We start from the raw sequence: 24,117 nt of genomic DNA, 5'->3' as shown, positions 1-24,117 counted from the left end.
AGTTAGGTGTCCAAATATGTACATAAAGGCTTGATTCAATTGTAGATATCAGTTTTTTAAAATCGTGGCCAATGTGCCCTATTTTCAAATATGGAAGCTTCAGTTTAGTTAAATCCATATTTAGGAACTTAAATACCCACTTTAGGCACCTACATTAAGTGCTGATTAAGGTGCCTAGGTGCTTAAACTTAGGCATTAACGTTTGGAAGTTGGATCTTATAGTAAGAACAGGTAAGTGCTAAGTGACCAAGGAGGCAGAATTTCTACGTTTTTTACAAAACTATCCAAACAGAGATAGACTAGACTTCTCCTCTTGATTCAGAATGCACCTTTTCCATTCAGAACCCCCCAATAGAAGTTTTGTGAATTACTATAAATTTCTTTTATTGACAGAGTGACAGATGAAAAGATTAGGTGATACAGGCCTGGAAAAGCTAATATCTCTGTAAATAGCATTACAAGATGAAAGGTCAATATGAACTGTTCTGTAACACAGGAATCTTACAAAGACAATTATTATTTCATCAAACTGTCAGTTCGGTGGCCTAATACAAGATATATACATACTGCAGAGTCCCAGAATGAATATAGAATGTTTCTGTGGTTACCATTTCAGTTCAGTATTAGATCCAAAACTGTGAAGACTTTTATTTGGAAGATAATGTTACTGTTTGATTTCAGCTGTACTGTTGTTGCCTTAATACTTTGTTGTGCAAGATTACAGACAGCAAATTACTTCATTAATTTTTAGTGGATTTTCTCTTATTTTCATATATCTTACCTGTTTTATCTTTCTTGCATGTCAAAGAGACAAATCCTGCAAACTCATTCTCATGAAAGTAGTTATTAGTCACCTTTGTAATATTACAGTCAATGCACATATGCCTGTGAGTAAGGGCTACTCACATGAGCAAGTGTTTGCAGGACTGGACTTTTAGGCAGAAAGACCAAACGAGTCTGACTAGCTTTATAGTGAATTATGGAACTGCACCAACAGTTTTGATTGGGATAATGAAACTTGTTTTTGTAATGTGGCAAATTGCCAGTACTGTTATGCTGGGGTCTCGCACTTTCTCTTCTTTGGGGAAGGTTCAGGGCGCCATTGCTTGCCTCTGGACTGGTATTTTAATTACCCCACTAGTGTCCTTGAGGAGCGGAGTGGAGAGGGAGGGACCTGGGCCCGCCATCTTCTCCAGGTCCCAACCCAGGGGCCCTGAGGTTTGTGGTGAATCACTTGAACTAGCAGTTCCTTCCCCTGGGCTACTTCCCTCTCCTGCCCTTCAGCTTGGGAAGGGGCTTCTTGCCCTCCTTTTACACAAGCCAGGTGCCCCTTACCTAGGGTTTCTTTTCGATTTCTCAGCCCCCCGCAGCACTCCTCCAAACTTTCCTTTTGTCTCTCTTCAATACTGTTCTCTTCTCCAACTCCTTCAAACTGCTCTCTGCCCCAACCAAACCTTCCTGCTCCAACTCCCCTACTGTCTGACTGAAGCAGGGGTTTTTATCACATGACTGACTGCTGGTGCTCTAATTGGCTTCAGGTGCTCTAGTTAATCTATAACAAACCTTCCTCCCCTTGCAGGGAATAAGGCTCCCTGCTAACACTCTCCTGCTGCCCTCTGGCCATGCTGTATCACATACCCCCCCGCCCAACACAAAGGGGTTGGGCTATTTGGGATGAGAGGCAGTGCCGTCGCGATAGGCCATCAGCGTTGCCATGTTGGCTTCCAGCTCTATGCTGGACCCAAAAATGGAAAGGCTGCAGAGAGAGGAACCACCTCGTCACTCTGGCGTACTTCTCCTTGTCCTGTGCATCCACTGGAGTGGGGCATGGTCTGTCATGAGGGTAAACCGCTGCCCCAGGAGATAGTAGCGGAGAGTCTCCATAGCCCATTTTATCGCCAGACATTCCTTTTCGACAACCGCGTACTTTTGCTCCCTGGGGAGGAGCTTCCGGTTGAGGTACAAGATGGGGTGCTCCTCCTCCCCTACCATCTGGGAAAGGACGGCACCAAGCCCAACCTCCAAGGCGTCCCTTTGTAGGATGAATTCCTTCTTGAAGTCTGGGGCTATGAGTACTGGATGGCAGCATAGGGTTGTCCGTAAATCTGCAAATGCTTCTTCTGTTGCATCTGTCCACTTCACTATCTCGGGGCCCCGAGCTTTTATCAGATCCGTCAATGGCCCTGCCCTTGTGGCAAAATGAGGGATGAATCTCCGATAGTATCCTACTATTCCTAAAAATGCTCTGACCTGCTTTTTGCAGATTGGTCGAGGCCAACCTTGTATTGCCTCCACTTTGTTCCACTGGGGTTTTACCAAACCTCTCCCTACTACATGCCCAAGGTATCTGGCCTCAGCTAGTCCTATCACGCACTTGAGAGGATTAGCAGTGAGACTGGCCTTTCGCAGGGCATCCAGCACTGTTTCTACTTTTTCTAGGTGCGTTTCCCAGTCAGGGCTATGTATGACTATGTCGTCTAAATAGGCGGTGGCATACTTGGCATGGGGTTGTAATAACTTATCCATAAGTCTTTGGAATGTTGCAGAGGCCCCATGGAGTCCGAAAGGGAAGACAGTGTATTGAAACAGGCCATCGGATGTAGAGAAGGCAGTTTTTTCTTTGGCATCCTTGGCCAGGGGAATTTGCCAATATCCTTTGGTCAGATCCAGAGTGGTTAGGTATCGGGCCTTGCCTAACTGATCAACTAGCTTGTCAATGCGTGGTATTGGGTAGGCATCAAGGTGGGATACTTCATTCAATTTCCGGAAGTCGTTACAAAACCTCAAGGTGCCATCAGGCTTGGGGACTAGAACGATCAGACTGGACCACTGGCTGTGCTATTCTTCAATGACCCCGAGTTCCAGCATCTTCTTCACTTCCATCCTAATTTCTTCCCTTTTAGCTTCCGGTATTCAGTATGGTCTTATCGTCACCCTTACTCCGGGGCTGGTGACAATATGATGTTGGACTAGTGTTGTTCGGCCCGGTTGTGTACAGAATACGTCCTGGTTCCGGTGGATCATTTCAATGACCTCTGTTCGTTGTTCTGGGGTTATTCAGGAGATATCTTTACCTGTCCCTGTGGGTCATCTGTCTGAGGTAGAGCTCCTCGAATGACCAGACACGTCTCTCTGTCATGCCAGGGCTTCAATAAGTTGATGTGGTAGATTTGCTCTGGCTTTCGGCGGTCTGGTTGTCTAACCTTATAGTTCACTTCCCCAACGGCTTCCACTATCTCATATGGTCCATGCCAGCTGGCTAGAAGTTTGCTTTCTGCTGTCGGTACTAACACCATCACCCGTTCCCCCGGCTGAAATCTCCGTACTTTCACCCGACAGTTGTAATATATATGTCCGCTGGGCCTCTTGTGCTTTTTCCAAATGTTCCCATACTATTGGAATTACTCGAGTTATTTGCTCTCTCATCTGTGTCACGTGCTCAATGACATTCTTTCCTGGGTTGGGTTGTTCCTCCCAATCTTCCTTGGCGATATCTAATATCCCGCGTGGGTGGCGTCCATATAATAGCTCAAAGGGGGAAAAACCCGTGGACGCCTAGGGGACTTCCCATATAGCAAACATTAGATACGGTAGAAGGGTATCCCAGTCTTTTCCATCCTGTGCTACCACCTTCCAGATCATACTTTTAAGGGTACGATTAAATCGCTCGACCAGTCCATCTATTTGTGGATGGTAGACTGAGGTCCGTGTGGCCTGGATGCGAAGCAGGGCTCATAAGTCTTTCATTAGTTTTGACATGAATGGGGTTCCCTGGTCTGTCAGGATCTCCTTAGGGACGCCCACTCTGGCGAAAACCTGTAGTAGTTCTTTTGCTATTGCCTTGGATGTGGGGTTTCTTAAAGGAATGGCCTCTGGATACCGCGTGGCATAGTCAAGGATGACTACTATGTTTCGGTGGCCCCGTGCTGATTTTTCTAATGGGCCCACTATGTCCATAGCTATCCTCTCAAAAGGGACATCAATAATAGGCAAAGGTACTAATGGGGCCCGCAAGTGAGGTCGGGGGCTATGCAACTGGCATTCAGGGCAGGAGGCACAATAACGCTGGACTTCTGCATGTATCCCTGGCCAATAAAACCTTCTTAGGATTCTATCCAGTGTCTTGTCTACCCCTAGATGTCCCCCAAATAGATGACTGTGAGCTAACTCTAGTACTGCCCTTATGTGTTTCCGTGGGACTAAGAGTTGCTCTACTTCTTCCCCTCGTATTTGCTCTATCCTGTATAAAAGATCGCGTTTGAGCACATAATATGGCCTTGGGCCTTTAATTTTTCTTTCCACAGGCACACCATTTACTTCCACTACCTTTTCCCTCACGTTCGCATATAATGGATCTTCGGCCTCGTCCTGTCCAAAAGTCTCTCGCGCAGTACCGAACTGACCTAATTCTAGGGGGCCTATTTCTACTCTTCCTCCTGGGGTGCTCCCACTTGGGCTAGGAACTGCCTCCGAGTCTTTCTTGGCCTGAATTATCTCCTGGTCTCCTGAGCGGGATCGCCTACCCACAAGGGAAGTTTTTTGATTCGCTGCTAGAATCCTGGTCCCTAACCTTTTATCTGCCCTTCGTTCTCGCCTAGACCTCCGGGATTTTCCAGGGGATGAGAATAACTCTGGAGCAAATTTGGCAAACACTGGGGTGAGGCTATCTGTAGTTGCCTCCGTCTCAGCCTGGGGGTTGCTACCCTCCCCTGGCTCTATTGGGGTAAGGAAGCTTTCAAACCCAGGGAAGTCTCTCCCAATCAAAACAGGGTAGGGGAGCTTGGGGACCACCCCTGCAGAAACCCTGGTAGTATTTCCCTGGATCTCAATCCGTACCGGAATTGTAAGGTAAAAATTAATGGTGCCATGTACGCACGTTACCCCTGTGTTTTTGGCCCAGGTTAGTTGGTCTGTTCCCACCAAATTCCCCGAGACCAACGTGACAGCACTCCTGGAATCTATTAATGCTATAGTCTTTATACCATTCATTTTTACTGGTCTTGTATATCCATATGAGGTCATTGTGACCCCTACTAGGCTGATTAGGCCACATTGCTCCCTGTAATCCCCTAGATTACACTGCATAGGTTCTTCCTTGTTGGGGCACTGGGCTGCTATATGCCCCAATTCCCCACACTCATAACACCGCCCCCTTATTCGGTTGTCACCCTCTGCCTGGGGCTATTTGGCCGGCCCCCTACCTCTCTTCCCAAACCCCCGGGTCCCTTCCTGGCCTCGAGCCATTCCTCAGTGTCTTTCCTCCCGGTTACAGTTCTCCTATAGTTCTCGATAGCCTGGGGCCTTGGGTTTGGGGTTGGCTTCCTGAATTGCTGTGTCTCCCCGCCTGGGGTCTGGAACAGTTCGCGGGCTGCCAGCGGTCTTTTCACGAGGGAGACCAACTCATCATAGGTAGAGGGATCATTCTGGCCAACCCAAGACCTGAGACGTAGTGGTAGCCCCCTCATATATCGGTCCAATACCAGTACCTCCATCATCTTCTCAGAGCTAAGGGCCTCAGGGCACAGCCATTTTCGGGTCAGGTAGATCAGGTCAAACAACTGTGATTGGGGTGTCTTGTCCTCCGTATATTGCCACTCATGGAACCTCTGAGCTTGCAGTGCCGTCGTTACTCCGAACCTGGCCAGGATCTCTGCCTTTAGCTGGGAATAATCTGCTGCAGCCTCTGCAGCCATATCGTAGTAGACCTTCTGGGCTTCCCCACACAGGAATGGGGCAAGGATACTAGACCATTGATCTCTGGGCCAGGCCTCCCACAGGGCTGCTCTTTCAAAAGCCAGGAGGTATGCCTCCACATCATCCTCCTGTGTCATTTTAGGTAGGCAATGGCTAGCCCATATGGTCCGGGTCCCTTCACAGTTGCGATTCTGCTCCATAAGGGCCTTCATCTGGATCACCAGGTCTTTCAGCAGGGCTTGGTCCTGAGCAGCCTGACTCATCAACAGATGATTGGTCTCCTGCTGCATTCTAGTCGCCTCCTGTTGGGCGGTTGCTTGGACCCGGGTAGCCTCCTGCTGGGCTGCGGTGGCTTGTAGAAGGGCCTTGACCACGTTGTCCATCTTAAGGATGGGAGGGTTTTGCCTAACCCTGGACTAAGTCCCCAGCGCGAAAATCCCACCTCGACACCACGTGTGGCAAATTGCCGGTACTGTTATGCTGGGTCTTGTGCTTTCTCTTCTTTGGGGAAGGTTCAGGGCGCCATTGCTTGCCTCTGAACCGGTATTTTAATTACCCCACTAGTGTCCTTGAGGAGGGGAGTGGAGAGGGAGGGACCCGGGCCCGCCCTCTTCCCCAGGTCCCAACCCAGGGGCCCTGAGGTTTGTGGTGAAGCACTTGAACTAGCGGTTCCTTTCCCTGGGCTGCTTCCCTCTCCTGCCCTTCAGCTTGGGAAGGGGCTTCTTGCCCTCTTTTTACACAAGCCAGGTGCCCCTTACCTAGGGTTTCTTTTCAATTTCTCAGCCCACTGCAGCACTCCTCCAAACTTTCCTTTTGTCTCTCTTCAATACTGTTCTCTTCTCCTACTCCTTCAAACTGCTCTCTGCCCCAACCAAACCTTCCTGCTCCAACTCCCCTACTGTCTGACTGAAGCAGAGGTTTTTAATCACATGACTGACTGCTGGTGCTCTAATTGGCTTCAGGTGTTCTAGTTAATCTATAACAAACCTTCCTCCCCTTGCAGGGAATAAGGCTCCCTGCTAACACTCTCCTGCTGCCCTCTGGCCATGCTGTATCACAGTAAATATATTGTCAATTGCACACTTGTCTACTGTGCAGTTATCAAGTTTACTGCCAAACAGCAACACTTGAATAGATGCTACCCACTTTTTCCCCAGAGGCTCAGTCTCAGCTGGCATAAAATCATGATTTTACTTGGAGAGGATCTATGGGAATCATTTGGGCTTACATCAGGAAAATAGCAGAATCCCCATTAATCATTTTCAGAAACAGGAGGGTTGCAAAGAATGATTTTCATCACTGGTGTACAGCTGACCAAATCACTGTTTCTACCTTTCTCATTTACATGCATTAACTGTGATATAAGTTTCCTGTCTTCATCAGATGTTTTTATATTGGATGGTGTTGAGACAAGGCAGGTTTAAATCTAACCACGACAAATTGAAGCAGCCAAAATATTCCAAGAAAAGACAGGACACAAAAATTACAGGTTATTTTTTAAGATATGAGTTCACTTTATAACCATTTTTAAAACTGTTGGACAAATGGCTGCCACTCTGTTCAGACGGCCCAATATTTTCTCTTTATGTCTGTCATCTATAATCTCAGATAGAAAGATGATATAAGGAAAAAAGAAACTGGGTCACTGAATGATCATTCTATGATCTACCAATTTTATCATGAAAATGTTCTGATGATAATGCTTCTCCCACCCTCAGATCCTCCTTAACATATGTTACAAATCTTTAGGGTGCCCCAACAATAGAAATATGCATATTGCTACTGTAGTAAATCTGGCCAACACAACATATAAAGTATTTGACAAAGGAGCAACTATGATAGTCTTGCCCGGAAGTGTGAAAGCTCTCTCCTGAGCCAATGATATCACTTTTAAGTGTCATAGACTGAAGACATGTCAAATGATTCATTCATTCAGTTCACTCAGCTCTAAGTTTTCCCTGGTAAATGTTCGTGAAGTGGTGAACGGCTCCCGAGGTTTGGATTTCTATCTATAATTGTTCTTACATGATAAAAACAAGGCTTTTATTTTCATATTCTTTGCTCCACAAGAAAAAATAATACACCTCTACCCTGATATAATGCTGTCCTCAGGAGCCAAAAAATCTTACCGTGTTTCAGGTGAAACCATGTTATATCAAACTTGTTTTGATCCACCGGAATGCGCAGCGCCCCCTGCAGTCCCCCCGAGCACTGCTTTACTATGTTATAGCCAAATTCGTGTTATATCGGGTAGCGTTATATTGGGGTAGAGGTGTAGTGCCAAAAAACCAATCCCATTTGGGATCAAAACATGGCTCATGGTTTCAAATGAAGACAAATATCCTACCCGTTCCTTCAGTACTTATTAAAATTCACATACGTAAACTGTATTACCTTAACACGTTCAGTTGGAAAGAACTGGTTTTCAATGGAATGAAAAGAGTCATCCTTCATGACTGATAAATGAACTCAAGGCTTCTTGTGTAGAGAAAGCAACAATAATAGATAAGAGGCAGGGGCAGTTCCAGGCCCCAGCACGCCAAGTGCGTGCTTGCGGCGGCAAGCCACTGGGGACGCTCTGCCAGTTGCCGCGAGGGCAGCAGGCAGACTGCCTTCGGCGGCTTGCCCGTGGAGGGTCCACTGGTACTGCGGCTTCGCGGACCTCCTGCAGGCAAGCTGCCGAAGGCAGCCTGCTTGCCATGCTTGGGGCAGCAAAATGCCTAGAGCCGCCCCTGATAAGAGGACATGGAAGAAAGGCATATAGAAGAATTTGTCTAGTACAAAATAAAGATACCTGGGCTCCGAAGTGCTCTTGAGCAGTCCCTCAGCCAATTCCTGTTCTAACTTGTACAAAACTAGTCCCAGTCTGGCTGACCCATGAATATATGATTCACCCCTGATGGTTTAAATGACTATTTGAGTTGGTCGGCTTCTTTCCGAACGAGATGGTCTGCCAGAAAGTCTCTCACTCCTGCCAGCGGAGAGGCAGTCCAAACTGAAGTCTTCCCTGTCTGTTCAAGTAGTATGTGGTAACTATATTGTTTGTGAGAACCTGCACTGGCTATTTCTTGATTAGAAGAGAAAAGCTTTTGAGAGACAGCCTGATGGAGTTTAGCAAAAACATGAAATGACGTCTAAATCTTCATTTGCAGCTCTTAGAGATCATTGTGGAAGTTCATTTAAGGATAAGTCCTCATTTGACATTTTTTCAAACACAGTAGTCACACTACTTTTTCTTTTCTATTACAAAAACCCAAAACAACACAGAAGGAAAGAAAGTTTCCTAGACAACAATATCTGGCAGAGAGAGAGAGAGAGAAAGTGAGAACTGGTATGGGGGCAAGCTTTTTTTTATAAAGTTAAGGCTTCAGTGACATATACAGGCCCCTAACCACCATCAATTTGGCAGCAATGTGATTCCTAGAAGGTAACTGTGGAGGCAATGTCAGCAAGGAGAAACACACATTATATACAAAGCCAGTATGTTATATCTTGCTTCCCAGGTTTCACTGTCTATCAGAAATCTTTTTGCCACAACAACTGGTCAATCAAATTGTTGTTTTTGGTGAAATCACAGTAGTTTGCCTGATAGTTTACATTTAATTTTATACTTTACTGTACCATGCTGATGGCCCACCTGTTCCTATTGACATACTGAGCCTAATTTCTGCTCTCCGTTATGAAGATTCAACCTCCAGGAAAGTCAATAGGAGCTGCCCCCATGTAATGGAGTAAACCACTGAGCCCAACCATTTAAAAATAATTTAGTATTTTAAAATATTTTAAAAATGCATTTAAAAGAGAGGCATAGCTCTTCTTTGTGGGTCATCTGCAGGCAGATACTGAATCTTCATGTTACATGCTTTTATTTAGCAGGCACATTGTACATTGTGTTCTATTAGCTGTGGGTAATAATTAGATTGCTCTTTGATTATTTATAAAAAGCAGGTAGTATCTACATATTAAAGGTGAAACAAACAACAATTATTCCATGTAAGCCAAAGAACATTCAAAGGTTCTCACTGGAATCAATAAAATGCTTCCAAATGTCATGAAGATGTATTCGTTCCTATTTTCTATTTTAAACTAACACATAAATTGAACTAAAAAATCATGACCTATTAAAAGATAATTAAACATTACTTCTCCCTTCATTATCTATCTTTAATGATCACACACACACACAACTTCTTTTGCTGGTTCTCTTCTTCCATGGATCAGCCTTGTAACAGGCTGGAGAACCTGGGGCTAAACTAGCTTTGATTACAAGATGAACCCCACCTGAGAAGCATCAGGTGGTTTTAATATAAAAGGCAGCAGTAAGCTACAGGGGAGGGTATTTCCTACTGCAAGGGAACTGCAGAGTAAAGCTGTAGGGAAAGAGTGTGGCCTGCAGTGATCCCTAAGGAAATGATACTTCTTTAGGGAAGAGAGAGGCTGTGCCCAGCTTAAGGCTGGGTAGATGATTTCTTTTGTGTTTGTGTCATAACATACAGCTAAGGGTAGCATAAAATCCCTCTTTACCCTGTAAAGGGTTAAGAAGCTCAAATAACCTGGGTGACACCTGACCAAAAGGACCAATAAGGGGAGAAGATACTTTCAAATCTGTGGGGGAAGGTTTTGGTCTGTGTCTCTCAAAGCCAGCCAAGAAACCAGGCTGGGAAATTGCATCTTCTTAAATATATCTGAACTAAGCATCTAGTCTTGCAGAAAAAGTAAGTAATAGCAGAAAAGAAATGCGTTAGATTACCTTTTGTTTTAGCTTGTGAATTTTCCCTGTGCTAAGAGGAAGGTTTATCCCTGTTTTTGTAACTTTAAGGTTTTGCCTAGAGGGGAAATCCTCTGTGTTCTTGAGTACTTTGTTATTCTGTAAAGTACTTACCATCCTGATTTTACAGAGGTGATTCTTTTACCTTTTCTTTAATGAAAATTGTTCTTTTAAGAACCTGATTGATTTTCATTGTTCTTAAGATCCAAGGGTTTGGGTCTGTGTTCACCTGTACCAATTAGTGAGGATATTATTCTCAAGCCTCCCCAGGAAAGGGGGTTAGGAGCTCAGGATATTTGGGGAAGGTAGGGCTCCAAGTGGCCATCCCTAAATGTTTGTTTAAATCACTTGGTGGTGGCAGCGATACTGAGGCTAGAAAGGAATTTGTGCCTTGGGAAGTTTTTAACCTAAGCTGGTAAAAATAAGCTTAGGGGTTCTTTCATGCGGGTCCCCACATCTGTATCCCAGAGTTCAGAGTGGGGAAGGAACCCTGCCAGTTTATTTTTGGGAACTTTGTTAATGTAATAAAAAACCTTGACCCTCAAGAAAGGCTGTGATTGAGCAAGACTGGGTGGAGTTTTGTTTAAGGAGCCCTGAAGAAAGGGAAAAACAGGTAAGGCACTATAACAGCACCCCAGCCATGAGGGGGGGCATTCAAGTGACAGCGATGGTACTACAATCCCCAGTTAAAGTGCTCTACTCAGAGGCTCCAACCCTCCCCAGACAGGACTGGTGCACAGGAGAACCTTGGATTTATACTTAATTTAGAGCTGCTATTTCCACACTTTTAATGCTGATTCTATCTTGGCTGACGGTTTAGCTATCTTTTTAGCATATTTCTGTAGTCCCCAGAAAGACTATCCAAATGTACAAAAGCCCTGATCCTCAAGCACCTTCACACGTGCTTAATTTTAACGAGACTACATACATGCTGAAATTTAAATCACATGAATAGGATTTGCTGCATTAGGGCCTCACTTGGCTAACCCTCCTCTGTGTCACTTCAGAAATGCACTCAACCACCTTCCTGATGAAAGATTCAATTCCTGGTTGCTCCTGTACCAGGATTCTTTGTATGGATTTGCAATCAAACTCTGCAGACCAGGCTTCTGGTTACTTTTCTGCTAGATTGGAAATTGATACTTTTCAGTTATTTATCACAGAACAGCAGAAATTAGAGACTGAAAGGCCTATTAGATCATTTCATCTGGCCCTCAGCCAGTGCTGGACTCTTCTCTACAGTATGCTTACCGGGTTTTATCCCAGTCTTATTTTAACTCTACTAAACACACAGTTCTGTTAACCATTAATCTGATACACAGTAAGTTTAGTAATCCATCACTGGGTGAATGTCATGCTTTTCTGGGCAAGTGTAAAAGCACTTCTTACCCTGAGGGTATGTCTACATCTACAATTTTGCAGCGCTGGTTGTTACAGCTGTATTAGTACAGCTGTATAGGGCCAGCGCTGCAGAGTGGCCACACTTACAGCAACTAGCGCTGCAAGTGGTGTTAGATGTGGCCACACTGCAGCGCTGTTGGGCGGCTTCAAGGGGGGTTCGGGGAACGTGAGAGCAAACCGCGGGGAAGCAGGTCTCCTTCCCCGGTTTGCTCCAGTGTTCCCCGAACCCCCGTGCAAGCAGGTCTCCTTCCCCACGGTGTGCTCTCGCGTTCCCCGAACCCCCCTGCAAACCGCGGGGAAGGAGACCTGCTTGCACGGGGGTTCGGGGAATGCGAGAGCACACCACGGGGAAGGAGACCTGCTTGCATGGGGGTTCGGGGAACACTGGAGCAAACCGGGGAAGGAGACCTGCTTCCCCGCGGTTTGCTCTCGCGTTCCCCGAACCCCCCTGCAAACCGCGGGGAAGGAGACCCGCTTGGAGGGGGGATTCGGAGAACACCGGAGCAAACCGCGGGGAAGGAGACCTGCTTGATTACCAGAGAGGCTTCCTTAGGTATGCTGGGATACCTGCTTATTCCACGGAGGTCAAGAAAAACGCTGGTAAGTGTCTACACTTGATTACCAGCGCTGGATCACCAGCGCTGGATCCTCTACACCCGAGACAAAACGGGAGTACGGCCAGCGCTGCAAACAGGGAGTTGCAGCGCTGGTGATGCCCTGCAGATGTGTACACCTCCTAAGTTGCAGCGCTGTAACTCCCTCACCAGCGCTGCAACTTTGTGATGTAGACAAGCCCTGAGTGGCCAACTCTTCCAATGCCCAGAGTTGCCCACAGCAGACGTTCTGTGACATTGCTTGGCTTACAAGACATGGAGAAGGCTGCAATTTCCTTTCTGAAACAATCCCCCATTCCTTTTTTTACTCTTGACTGGGAAGCCAATGTACTTCACGCTCTATTCAGGGGCAGCAGCCAACAATTACCCTAACCAGGCAATTAAAAAAATCAGATTTTATTTGTAGTTTTACAGAAATAGGTCCTGATCTTGAAAAACATATAAACACATGGGCAGCTACTAGAACAAGCGAAGTTATGCATGTGCTTAAGAGCTTTGCTGGTTCAAGGCCATTGTGAGTAAATTATAAAATATAAAACGTAAGTAGAAACAAACACACCTGGGCTAATACTTCAGAACACTGAGATCTTGTCTACACACAAAAACTGTATCACTTTAACTATAATGGTTTGGTTAAAATGATGCAACCCCCATAGAGTGGAAAAAGTTATATATCAGTAGAAAAGTGCTTATACAGGGATAGCTTATACAGGAAGGGGAATAAGCTAAACCAGTAAAAGGCACCTTTATATGATATAAAATTGTGTCCGCATTAGAGATTGGTCTGGTATAACTATGCTGGTAAAAAATTACCACCTCTCCTGCCAGCCAACACAGTTATACTGGTACAAAAATTGTATGTGCACCAGGCCTAAATTACAAAATACTGAAATATTACCTATATATGGCATGGCATGAAATCATAGCATCACAGACATGTAGGGCTGGAAGGGACCTCTTGTGCATCCCCCCCCATGCTGAGGCAGAACCAAGTATATCTAAACCATCCCCGACAGGTGTTTGTCTAACCTGTTCTTAAAAACCTCCAGTGACGGGAATTACGGAACTTCCTTGGGTAACAGTTAGAAAGTTTTCCCTAATATCCAACCTAAATCGCCCTTGCTGTAAACTAAGCAAACTACTTCTTGTCTTACCCTCTGTAAACATGGAGAACAAGTGATGACTGTCCTCTTTACATATTTGAAGAGTGTGTTCTCCCTCAGCCTTCTCTCCTCTAGATGAAACATGCACAGTTCACCTTTCCTAATAGGTCAGGTTTTCTAAACCTCTTATTATTTTTGTTATTTTGCTCTCTCAAATGTATTTACATCTTTCTTAAAATGTGGTACCCAAAACTGGATTCAGTACTCCAGCTGAGGACTCACCAGTGTCAAGCAGAGAGGAACAATTACTTTCCATGTCTTACATACAGGGCTGCTTGGGGGGGCAAGTGGGGCAATAGGCCCCGGGCCCCACGAGAATATAGTATTCTATAGTATTGCAACTTTTTTTTATGGAAAGGGCCCCCACAATTGCTTTGCCCCAGGCCCCCTGAATCCTTTGAGTGGCCCTGCTTACATACAATACTCCTATTACCACATCCCAGAATGACATTTGCCTTTTTTCCAGCAGCAGCAAACTGTTGACTCATATTCAATTTGTGATCCACTATTCCCCCCAGATCCTTTTCAGCAGTACTACTGCCTAGCCAGTTATTCCCCATTTTGTATTTGTGCATTTGACTTTCCCTTCCTAAATGCAGCACTTTGCACTTGTCTTTATTGAATTTCATCTCATTGACTTCACACCAATTCTCCAATTTATCTAGAATTTTGAATTCTAATGCTGTCTTCCAAAGTGCTTGCAACCCCTCCCTGCTTGGAGTCAGCTGCAAATTTTATAAGCACACTCTCCACTGCATTATCCAAGTCACGAACAAAAATTTTGCAAAGTACCAGACCCAGGACAGACATCTATGGGCCCAGACTCAATATGTCTTCCCAGTTTTATAAAGAACCATTGATAACTACACTTTGAGTACAATCTTTCAACCAGTTGTGCAACCACGTTAGAGTTATTTTATTTAGATCATATTTCCCTTGTTTGCTTATGAGAATGTCATATGGGAAAGCATCCACAGCCTTACTTAACTCACATATACTATGTTCCCCATATCCACTGTTGAAGAAAGAAATTAGGTTGGTTTGGCATGATTTATTATTGACAAGTCCATATCAGCTATCACTTAATTTTCATCTAATAAAACTGCATCTCTTCTCTCACAGCTTAAAACTCTGCTGCTGTAACAGATCTGTGTTCAGGCCACAAGTCCCAGGAAGAGGTCTGTGTATAACCAGAGAGACTTCTCCCCATACTCATTTAGCTTCCAGTCATATTAATAAAAAGAATATTCTGTCCTTACACAAATCAATATTTTTTTGAAATAATGTCCACTTTTGAAATAATAAGACAAACACATTCATTTTCAATTATTAATGTCAGCTAGCTAACACTCCAAAAATTTCAATAGCATTAGGCAATATTCCCTGGGAGCATGCATTTCCTTAATCCATAGCAATACCCCCATTTCTTTCTCCCCTAACAGGCTTTCTTATCTATCTTAAATGACCGAGACTCATTCTTCTGTAGGGCTAATTATTCTAAACAATACCTTTAGTAACATTTCATTATCATGTCAACATGTGCCTTTGTAGACAGTCTAATATAAGATATAATTGCTCTATGTGTATATATGCAAAAAATGAGTTATTAAAATCCATATGTATGTATGTAAAAGGTAAAATACAGAGAGAGAGAGAGAGAGAGAGAGAACAGGCTACATCATCTGCCGTAGAGGGACAGAAATTTTAAAACTATAAAATAAAAGTAACTTTCTGAAACGACGAACTCTTCTTTCACAAAAATCATTCACTGAAAAGCACAGCAGTCCAGCAGGGCTATAGAGGAAACTTGCCAAGTTAACAGATGAAAAACAATTTCTTACTCTGGTACTTTTTTCAGTTGGCTGAATTGTATGAACAATACTTTTCCTCTAGTCTATTAAACCTTAATCTTAGTCCAGACCACAAGAAGAAGTATAGTTCTTTCTAAATATTTACTATATGTTAGCATGTAACAAGAAAATAAACCTACTCTGAATTTTGCTCTGTAATACTAATGAGCAAAATGTATCAGGCCTATATTTTCTGAAATGTCTCTAATTTTCAGAATGTCAATTTAAAAAAAAGTAAAGCCTGAGTTTTAGAGGTGCTAATCACTCACAATTGCAATTTAAATCAGGGGTTGGCAGCCTTTTAGAAGTGGTGTGCCAAGTCTTCATCTATTCACTCTAATTTAAGGTTTTGCATGCCAGTAATACATTTCAACGTTTTTAGAAGGTCTCTTTCTATAAGTCTATAATATATGGCTAAATTATTGTTGTATGTAAAACAAATAAGGTTTTAAAAATGTTTAAGAAGCTTCATTTAAAATTAAATTAAAAGGTAGAGCCCCCCGGACCAGTGGCCAGGACCCGGGCAGTGTGAGTGCCACTGAAAATCAGCTCGCGTGCCGCCTTTGGCACCTGTGCCATAGGTTGCCTACCCCTGATTTAAATCAAAGAGAATGGTTGATGCTCAATGTGATGTTGCACTCCATATGCTCTGTGAAAATATGCTTGGACTGTGAATATAATGTAACTGGAATTGCTTTATGCAAAAGGTCTCTTCTAAGGTATCATTACAAAGCTTATAATCTACTGAGTGTGTTCATCCTATTTGTATATATGTATCATTCTTGTATCTAAAACTAAAAATATGAAGTTAACTCTAAGGTCCTATTGTAATTATGAAAAGTGTGGGCCATTAATGGTGGTTTAGAATCTTGATGGCTCCCATTAACTAGAATAATTGGTTGTAAATGGCCCTGTTTACTTGTAAGCCTTCCTGTGTTCCTGTGAGCCAGGCCAGAAAGAATGGATGCTTGGGGTCTCACAGGACATGTGACCATGTCACCTGGTACTGGAATCCATCTTAAACCTGGTGCTTTTCCATTTAGAAGGAGGGGTGGGGACCCAGAGAGACAAAAGATTCCCACCTTGTGCCAAAGCTATAAAAATGGGTGGAACAGAACAAAGGGGGCTGCAGTCATGAGAAAACCCCTAGTTATACCACCTGAGCTGGAACTAACAAGAACTGTACCAGGGAAAGGAATGGGTCTGTGAAAGAAACTTATTGGAACATCTCTGAGGGCGAGGTTTACCTGAATTCAGTTTCTTAATGTATTAGGCTTAGATTTGCGTGTTTTGTTTTATTTTGCTTGGTAACTTACTTTGTTCTGTCTGTTATTATGTGAAACCACTTAAATTCTACTATTTATACTTCATAAGATCACTTTGGTTTCTTAATTAACCCAGAGTAAGTGATTAATACCTGGTGGAGCAAACAGCTGTGCATCTCTCTCTATCAGAGTTATAGAGGGCCAATAATTTATGAGTTTACTCTATATAAGATTTATACAGAGTAAAATGGATTTATTTGGGGTTTGGATCCCATTGGGAGCTAGGTGCCTGGGTGCTGGAGAGAGGTGACCTGCTGAGTGGTTTTTGATTAAAGTCTGCTACTTTGAGGGCATGGACCAGACCTGGGCCTGTGTTGCAACCAACTAGCACGTCTGGCTCAACATGGCAGGGTTCTGGAGTCCCAAGTTGGCAGGGAGGCTCAGAGGTCATCTCAGCACGTCAGGTGACAGTCGCAAGGGGGTGTCTGTGACCAAACTCATCAAACTCAACACCTCTGAAAGTCAGGCCCGAGTGTTTTTAAAACTGGGGCAGCAAAAAATTAGAGGTTGCTTTTGAAAATCTGGACTTTAGTTATTTCCATTTAGCAGCATTCGTTTATGGACAGCCAATTTTCTTTTTCTTTTTTATGCTATTAAATCAGGTATTGAGAATACAGAGCAAGAGATTAAAATGACAACTGGCTCTAAAAATCATCTTAGGAACTGAAATTTACATTTCCTTACCTGAGTCCTTCATGGGACAGAGTGCACACTGCATGCCCCAGGCCTCACCATATAAGCAACAGCACTCAGTGTATGTAGTCTGCTTTCCAACCAGAGGCCGGCTACAAACAAAATTCTCACTCAGATGTTGCCAGCAAAGATCTTGGTAGACTTCAGTTTCTTCGGTTTGTTCTGAAGGAGAAGTCAATATTACACCATTACCACAATGCTCTTAATATTTTAAAGACATTGGTAAAATAAAGTGTTATATAAACAAAGGTTATAAGAATAATTTAACATTATTGCTTTACATAAAACCAAAACTGGATGGATTTACTAATGAATTCAGAAACTGTTGAGCACCGACTCTCGGAAAAACAGACTTCTTTAAAGATTCTCAAGCTAGGCACCCAAGCATGGGACACTGAGTTCCTAGCCACTTCTGAAATTCTTTGTCAAGTGGGATTTTTCCAAAGTGCTCAGTATTGACTTAATTCTGCTCCTGTTGGAACTTCCACTGACTTCAGTGGGAGCAGAGTTAGGTCAACGCTAAGTGCTTTGGAAATCCCATCCAAGGAGTGAATCCTAAAATACATTAACTTGGATTTCCTTACTCTAGCTAAAGGCTGTATCAGTAAGACATTTTAACAAGTCTGCCCACTAGAGATGGGCAGAATATTTTTGAGACACTATTTTTGTCAAAATATGCTCTTTTGTCAATGCTGAAATGTTTTGTGGAGACATATTGGTTTCAATTAAGTTTTTGACAGGAAGGCTTCTGAGTTCTAGGGCTCTCTGATCACTGTTGACCATAGCTACCCAGAAATAAACCCAAATAGAAAAGGTGCCTTTTTGGCTCAGAAAACTGACATTTTCCTTTAGTGAAAATATTTGAATGGTTCTGTTTTGTTCCAATGCAGAATGAAAACAAATGTTGAAACCACAAAAGTTGTCATGAAATGGAATTGTCATCCTCTAGTTAGCTGCAGTAACTGCATTTGTTACATGGTGTAACAATACAACTTCAACTACACACACTACATGTGAAATCATAGGATTGAATCCCAACTCACAAGGGAAATGTGGTATTCTGAAAGCATGAAGTTTACCTGAGTTTAGATCCATCTTTTACAGCTCATGTAGCCAGAGGCTTCAAATGATAGAATTAGACACTTTAAGACATGGGACATTGCCTCCCTGAGCTCCAGGGAGCTGAAAGGAGAGTGAGAAGAAAGGTGCAAGTACAATCCATCTATACATAATGAACTCTGCATGCTGGTGGCAGAGAATGTGGCTGTACTGTTGCCCTGTTTCCTCCCTCTCTACCTTAGAGAGGCTAGTGCCAACAGTTAAAAAGCAGGAGCACTATGAACTTCCTGAGTACAAAGATTGTTCTTCTGCTAGCCCTAGTGCATGCATTGTCTGGAGACCTTTGTGCCCTCTCCCCTCCTTGCACATCCATGCAGGGGCCCAACACAATCTTATCCATAGTTTGTTTAGTTAAAACACCACTGTCTGGTTGAGTTTTGGGTAAGGACTTATACAGCTTTATTGTATGAACCACTTAAAATAAAATGTTTAATCAATCTGTACTAGTACCCCCTATTATGGAAACCTCTTGGATGGTTAAATTCTTCATTGGCTGCATGGAACAGAGGATTGAATTCACTGCTATACACACTATTATTAATCAAATGTTTTAACATTTCTAAAAATGTGTATGATGCAGAATTCCATAGTTAGTGTTGCCAACTCTTTCAATTTTATCATGAGTCTTTGACTATTTGGTGTTTTTCTTAAATTCTCAGCTGCTGGAATTAAGAGTTTGCTTGAGATTCTCAGCTTTCATTAAAAATGTAGTAAGCTTCTAACCCTCCTGGTTGTGGAGAAAAGCTTGAAAAAATGAACCAAGTGTTCCCTAAATGAACTTCCTACAGTTACCAAGCTGAGAGACAAATGAGGGACATATCCCATTAAGTAATCAGAGGCATAGATATAATTCCCAATATTTACTCCTATATCTTTCCTCTTTTGTAAAAGCACAATCTCTGTTTTGTCTGGATTGAGTCTTAGCCAGCTATCCCTCACCCAAGTCCCAGTTTCAGTGTGATGCTGGGCAGGCTGTGTCACTTCACATTCAAGGTTGGAACAGACAGAGATACAGAGCTGGGTATCATCAGCATATTGAAAATACTTCAAACCAAGCTTACCCATTAACAGTCCCACTGGTCCCATATATACACTGGACAAGATGGAACCCTGTGGAATCACACAAATGTGTCCTCAGCATAGATAAAAAACTGCGCAAGACTATAATCTGAGATGTCCTCAGAATGGAGCAGAGCCACTCAAGAGTGACCCTGTCTACCTTTGGTAGGGTCTGCAGCCATTTCTACAACACCTCGTGGTCAACAGTGTTAGTTGTTGATCCTGTATAGGAACAGTATAATGCATATAATGGAGCATACCATTTGAATCTGCTGGTCTGATACATCGCTTTTCTGTGGCATCCAGAACCATTGGATGGGTACAGAAACAGTTGTAAGATCCTTCAGTGTTAATGCACTGGCCATCCACACAGCTGTTTGGGTCCTGACATTCATCTGTATCTTTAAAAGGGAAGAAATGCACCAAGAAAAGTCAACATCAAACTTGTTGCATTGTGTAAATTAATGCTTGCAAATTCTTAAATTAAGACCAGATTTCCCCCAGTACCATCTTTGAATAAGCCCAAATACAAATTTTACACAGGGAAAAATTCTGCCTGCATCTATGCCCACATGGAGGAATAGCAGTCAGGTAACATCTTCACCCTACTAAGAGCACCCATACAGGAGAGAGGCAGGATGCTGACCTATTGCACTCAAGAACTGAGCAGCCTCTTGATTAACACACGTGGCAGTGCTTCACAGGCCCAGCCCACACTACTTCCTGTGTTTGCCAGCTGAATCCACAGCAGATTCTGGAGAGAGTGCCTGCATGCTGCTCTTTTATTCGGTAGCAGTAAGGACCATTGATGAGCACTCTGCCAAAGGCCCCTCAGTACCTCTGCAGAGAGAAAGGGATCTTCCTTTTTGGCCACCATAGCTCTACTCCTCGTAAGCTTGGCTTAGAGAGGAAAAGCAAGAATTTAGCCCTATGGAAACAGTAGGCTGTTTTTTTTAAATGACATTAAATCAGAAAAGAAAATATCTTTGTAGAGGATAGTCTTAGAAACCCCAGGTGAAAGGCTCTCTTACTGTGGTTTCAAAAATTACTTCCTTTCATTATGTTATTCTGCATAGTCTACACGGTTTTTCGCTTAAGCAGCAAAAGTCAGGGTCACACTTATGAATAAGTTTCAATCAAATGGCAAGCCTAAAGGAGTAAGAGGTTCTGCAGACTAAAAGGAACGTGCTTATGTTACATCAGTGACCTGAATTGTAATTCCACATTGCATATTAACTCTTCGTGGAGAAATCTGTACTTAACAAAAATCATAGTGTTAATTCAATTTATTGTATTAAAACTTGCACACTTACCAAAGTTAAAGTGGAATAAAGCATGCAGCCATTCAGTGCCTGATTTGTGTACAAAGAACAGAAAGCTAGATTATAGCTGGTAGATTGAAGCGGCACTGTGTGTAGAGAAAGGGAGTAGTTTCCTGTCACCTTATGCATCACACACAAAGGCCATTTAGATTAGTAGCTCCTATTCTCTGGGGAGCACACAGGCTGCTGTTGACATGCAAGCCCCTGGGAGCAGTATGCTAAAAAGAAGGGAGGGAGTAGGCAGAGTCATGGTTCTATTTTCCACCTCTCTATGTCCTTCAGGAGAGCTGGCCAGCCATGCAAAAGGAAGGGGGAGCATGCTGCACCCGTTAAAAAGAGTACAGGAAGCTCAGTGCTTTCCTTACTATGAGCTCTGGATAAACAACACATTTCAGCCTTGAATTTTTATTGCATAACTCTGCTGATCATGTCCATCTGCATACCATTCTATGTAGAGTGAGGCATTAAAGAACTTACCAAAGCACTGGAGTTTAACAGGATCATAGTATGTGCCTTGTTTACAGTAACACTCATAACCTGGCTGTGTGTTCAGACAGAAGCCATTTTTACAGATTTCTTGTCCGAAGAGCAGGCATTCATCTGCATCTGTGGAGAAAACTACAGTTACAGCTCTTACTCAGTCACATAGAGGACCATAGAGCAAGACCCATTTACTCCCCTGTTCTGACTGTGACTCTGGCTGTTGGGAGCACAGTTAGGGCTACTTGCCACTGTGAGCAAATGATTTGGGACTGGGTGGGGTGGGGTGTGGAGAGCTGGGGGAGCTTTGGTTCTGCCTCCCTATTTGGTGGCCAGAGTATCTTAGCTGGATGCATTGGGGTAATCAGTTACTCCACAAAAAAGGGTGAAGTAACTTATTCCCAGAGCAAGGGGGAAGCAGGGGAGGAATTGGGACTTTGAGCCACAATTTATTCTCTGGTCTGATTCTGGGGTGCTGCAGCTATGCACTATATCAGGGGTCGGCAAACTTTCAGAAGTGCTGTGCCAAGTCTTCATTTATTCACTCTGATTTAAGGTTTCACGTGCCAGTAATAATTTTAATGTTTTTAGAATGTCTCTTTCTATAAGTCTATAATATATAACTAAACTATTGTTGTATGTAAAGTAAATAAGGTTTTAAAAATGTTTAAGAAGCTTCATTTAAAATTAAATTAAAAGGCAGCGCCCCCGGATGGGTGGCCAGGACCCGGGCAGCGTGAGTGCCGCTGAAAATCGACTCTCGTGCCACCTTCGGCACCCGTGCCATAAGTTGCCTACTCCTGCTCTATATCTTACTCATGGCAGACTGTAAGGTGACAAGGTGGATACGAAGATATAATACTATTGTATTTACATAAGGTCCAATACTGTCACCCTTACTCATGCTGAGCAGTCCTTTACTCTGTGGGTAGCTACTCCAAAAGTAAGGGACTACTCCATGTGTGCAAGGGTGCCAAAATTGGGCCTGGTAAGCTACTAAAGAAGATTTCAGATTTATATTGCCAATTGAAATTAGTGGGAGGCACAAACTGCAGCAATGTTGTAGATGTCCTACATGCTGGACTGTGAAAAAAGCCAATTCCCAGAGTCACACAAAACAATATTATAGATCCAAAGTGAGTACGGACAGCTTCTGCTGAATCCAGAATACTGACAATGGGGTAGCCCTGATGCATCCTATATATTTTGATGCAGACTGAGGCTAAGGAAGAAAAAGTTTACTAAGACAGCAAACAACAACAAAAGGATAGTTCTGACAAAGAGATAAAACCCACTGGTTAGAGCAGGAGAAAGAGGTGACAAACTTACTAAGCAGGGCAGAGGTAGCCATGGCCCAAGTACCCTGTACTATACATAGGGCAGTACACAGGCATAAAAACATTTCCTCACAGTCCAGGTATGTGAAATCAACAGTACTCAGTTTGCACCTCCTGTATTTTTGCTTCATAATCGTTCTTAGGTTCAAGCAGAACAGACCAAGACTGTCTTCCATGTATCAATTGTCCTTTCTTCTATTTGGCTGAACTATTTCTTCTGTGACTGTCTCAGTTCAACGATTGTCTACGTATATGTAAATCTGCTGTCATGGTTTTGTCTCCTCCATTTTGAAGCAACGGATGTAATCTGGGCCCCGCTGAAGTCAATGGCAAAACTTACATTGACTTCAGTGGAGCCAGGATTTCACTCCATAATTAGAGTTTCTATGATATAATCAAACAGCAGTGGTGCTTGCTGGATGGATTGATTGTCCTAATACTGTTAATAGAGAGAACCTGGGATCCAGTCCTATGGCACAACTATTTGTGATGGTTGTGTACCACCTGCAAGTGTGCAGCATGTAGTTTTTACCTGTATTTGGCTAGGATCACACGTTTCTCATTCCAGCATGTTCTGCTATTCACATTTCCACTGTGGGTGATCATCATCTTTCCTGCTTGCATCATCCTTTTACCATTGTATGGCTTGACCAAGCACTTCACCTATGCTCCTTATAATCACTGTTTTGCTCTCTGCACATGTTTACTGACTGAGCACCCCTGTATCTTCCTCCATTGTGTATGATCTAGAATCTTGCAGTCATTTTCTGCTGTGTTGGTTTTGTACTTGTTTAGGGAACCTCAATGGAGATTTCCCCCACACAGACATAATTATTACTGTTGCTATATACAATCATAAGACATTCATCATTATTGTATCTGGGGACATTTGATATAATTTAGACCAAGAGAGATATTTTCCCAGAAGTAGGCAGTATGTATCGTACATGTCAATAGTCACAGTACACTCCATATTTAAACATATAATGAAGCATATTCTTAGCACATAGAATCAACAATATCTAAAATGAATTAGTGCTCTTAATAAGGTTTCATTGAAAAATATAGACCATGCTGACATATATCTATTTTTCCTACAGTTTTATTTACTTTGCAGCAAACTTTTACTTTTTGTTACTTTTGGAATTTGCTTCCTTTTCCCACCCTCTTTTCTTTTAGTTTACCAAACATTTACTATATTACTTTGTTTAAACCAGGCTGGTGTTAGAAATGCCAATGAAGAAGGAAAGATAAAATGTATAGCAGATAAACTGGGCCAAATTCTGCATTCA

At 43.1% G+C, this 24,117-nt stretch overlaps 1 protein-coding gene and 1 long non-coding RNA gene across 8 annotated transcripts in view; one reads left to right on the top strand and one right to left on the bottom strand.

Moving 5' to 3' along the window:
* The window catches only part of LTBP1 (latent transforming growth factor beta binding protein 1), a 364,113-nt gene that overhangs the window by 29,518 nt on the left and 310,478 nt on the right, over window positions 1-24,117 (bottom strand). For all 7 annotated transcript variants that reach the window (XM_030557132.1, XM_030557134.1, XM_030557133.1 and 4 more), the window contains 3 exons: window positions 21,486-21,614; window positions 19,947-20,087; window positions 17,500-17,670 (listed from right to left, as the gene is read on the bottom strand). In XM_030557132.1, coding sequence (XP_030412992.1) covers window positions 17,500-17,670; window positions 19,947-20,087; window positions 21,486-21,614 — 441 coding nt within the window. The remainder of the gene's footprint in view (window positions 1-17,499; window positions 17,671-19,946; window positions 20,088-21,485; window positions 21,615-24,117) is intronic.
* LOC115648877 overlaps window positions 1-24,117 on the top strand; it is an 84,168-nt gene that overhangs the window by 27,065 nt on the left and 32,986 nt on the right. The gene's annotated exons all lie outside the window — the stretch shown is intronic.

Source organism: Gopherus evgoodei, chromosome 3, assembly GCF_007399415.2.
Source record: "Gopherus evgoodei ecotype Sinaloan lineage chromosome 3, rGopEvg1_v1.p, whole genome shotgun sequence".
NCBI lineage: Eukaryota > Metazoa > Chordata > Testudines > Testudinidae > Gopherus > Gopherus evgoodei.
Note: the sequence above shows the minus strand (reverse complement) of the source record. Positions and strands in the feature narration are given on the sequence as shown.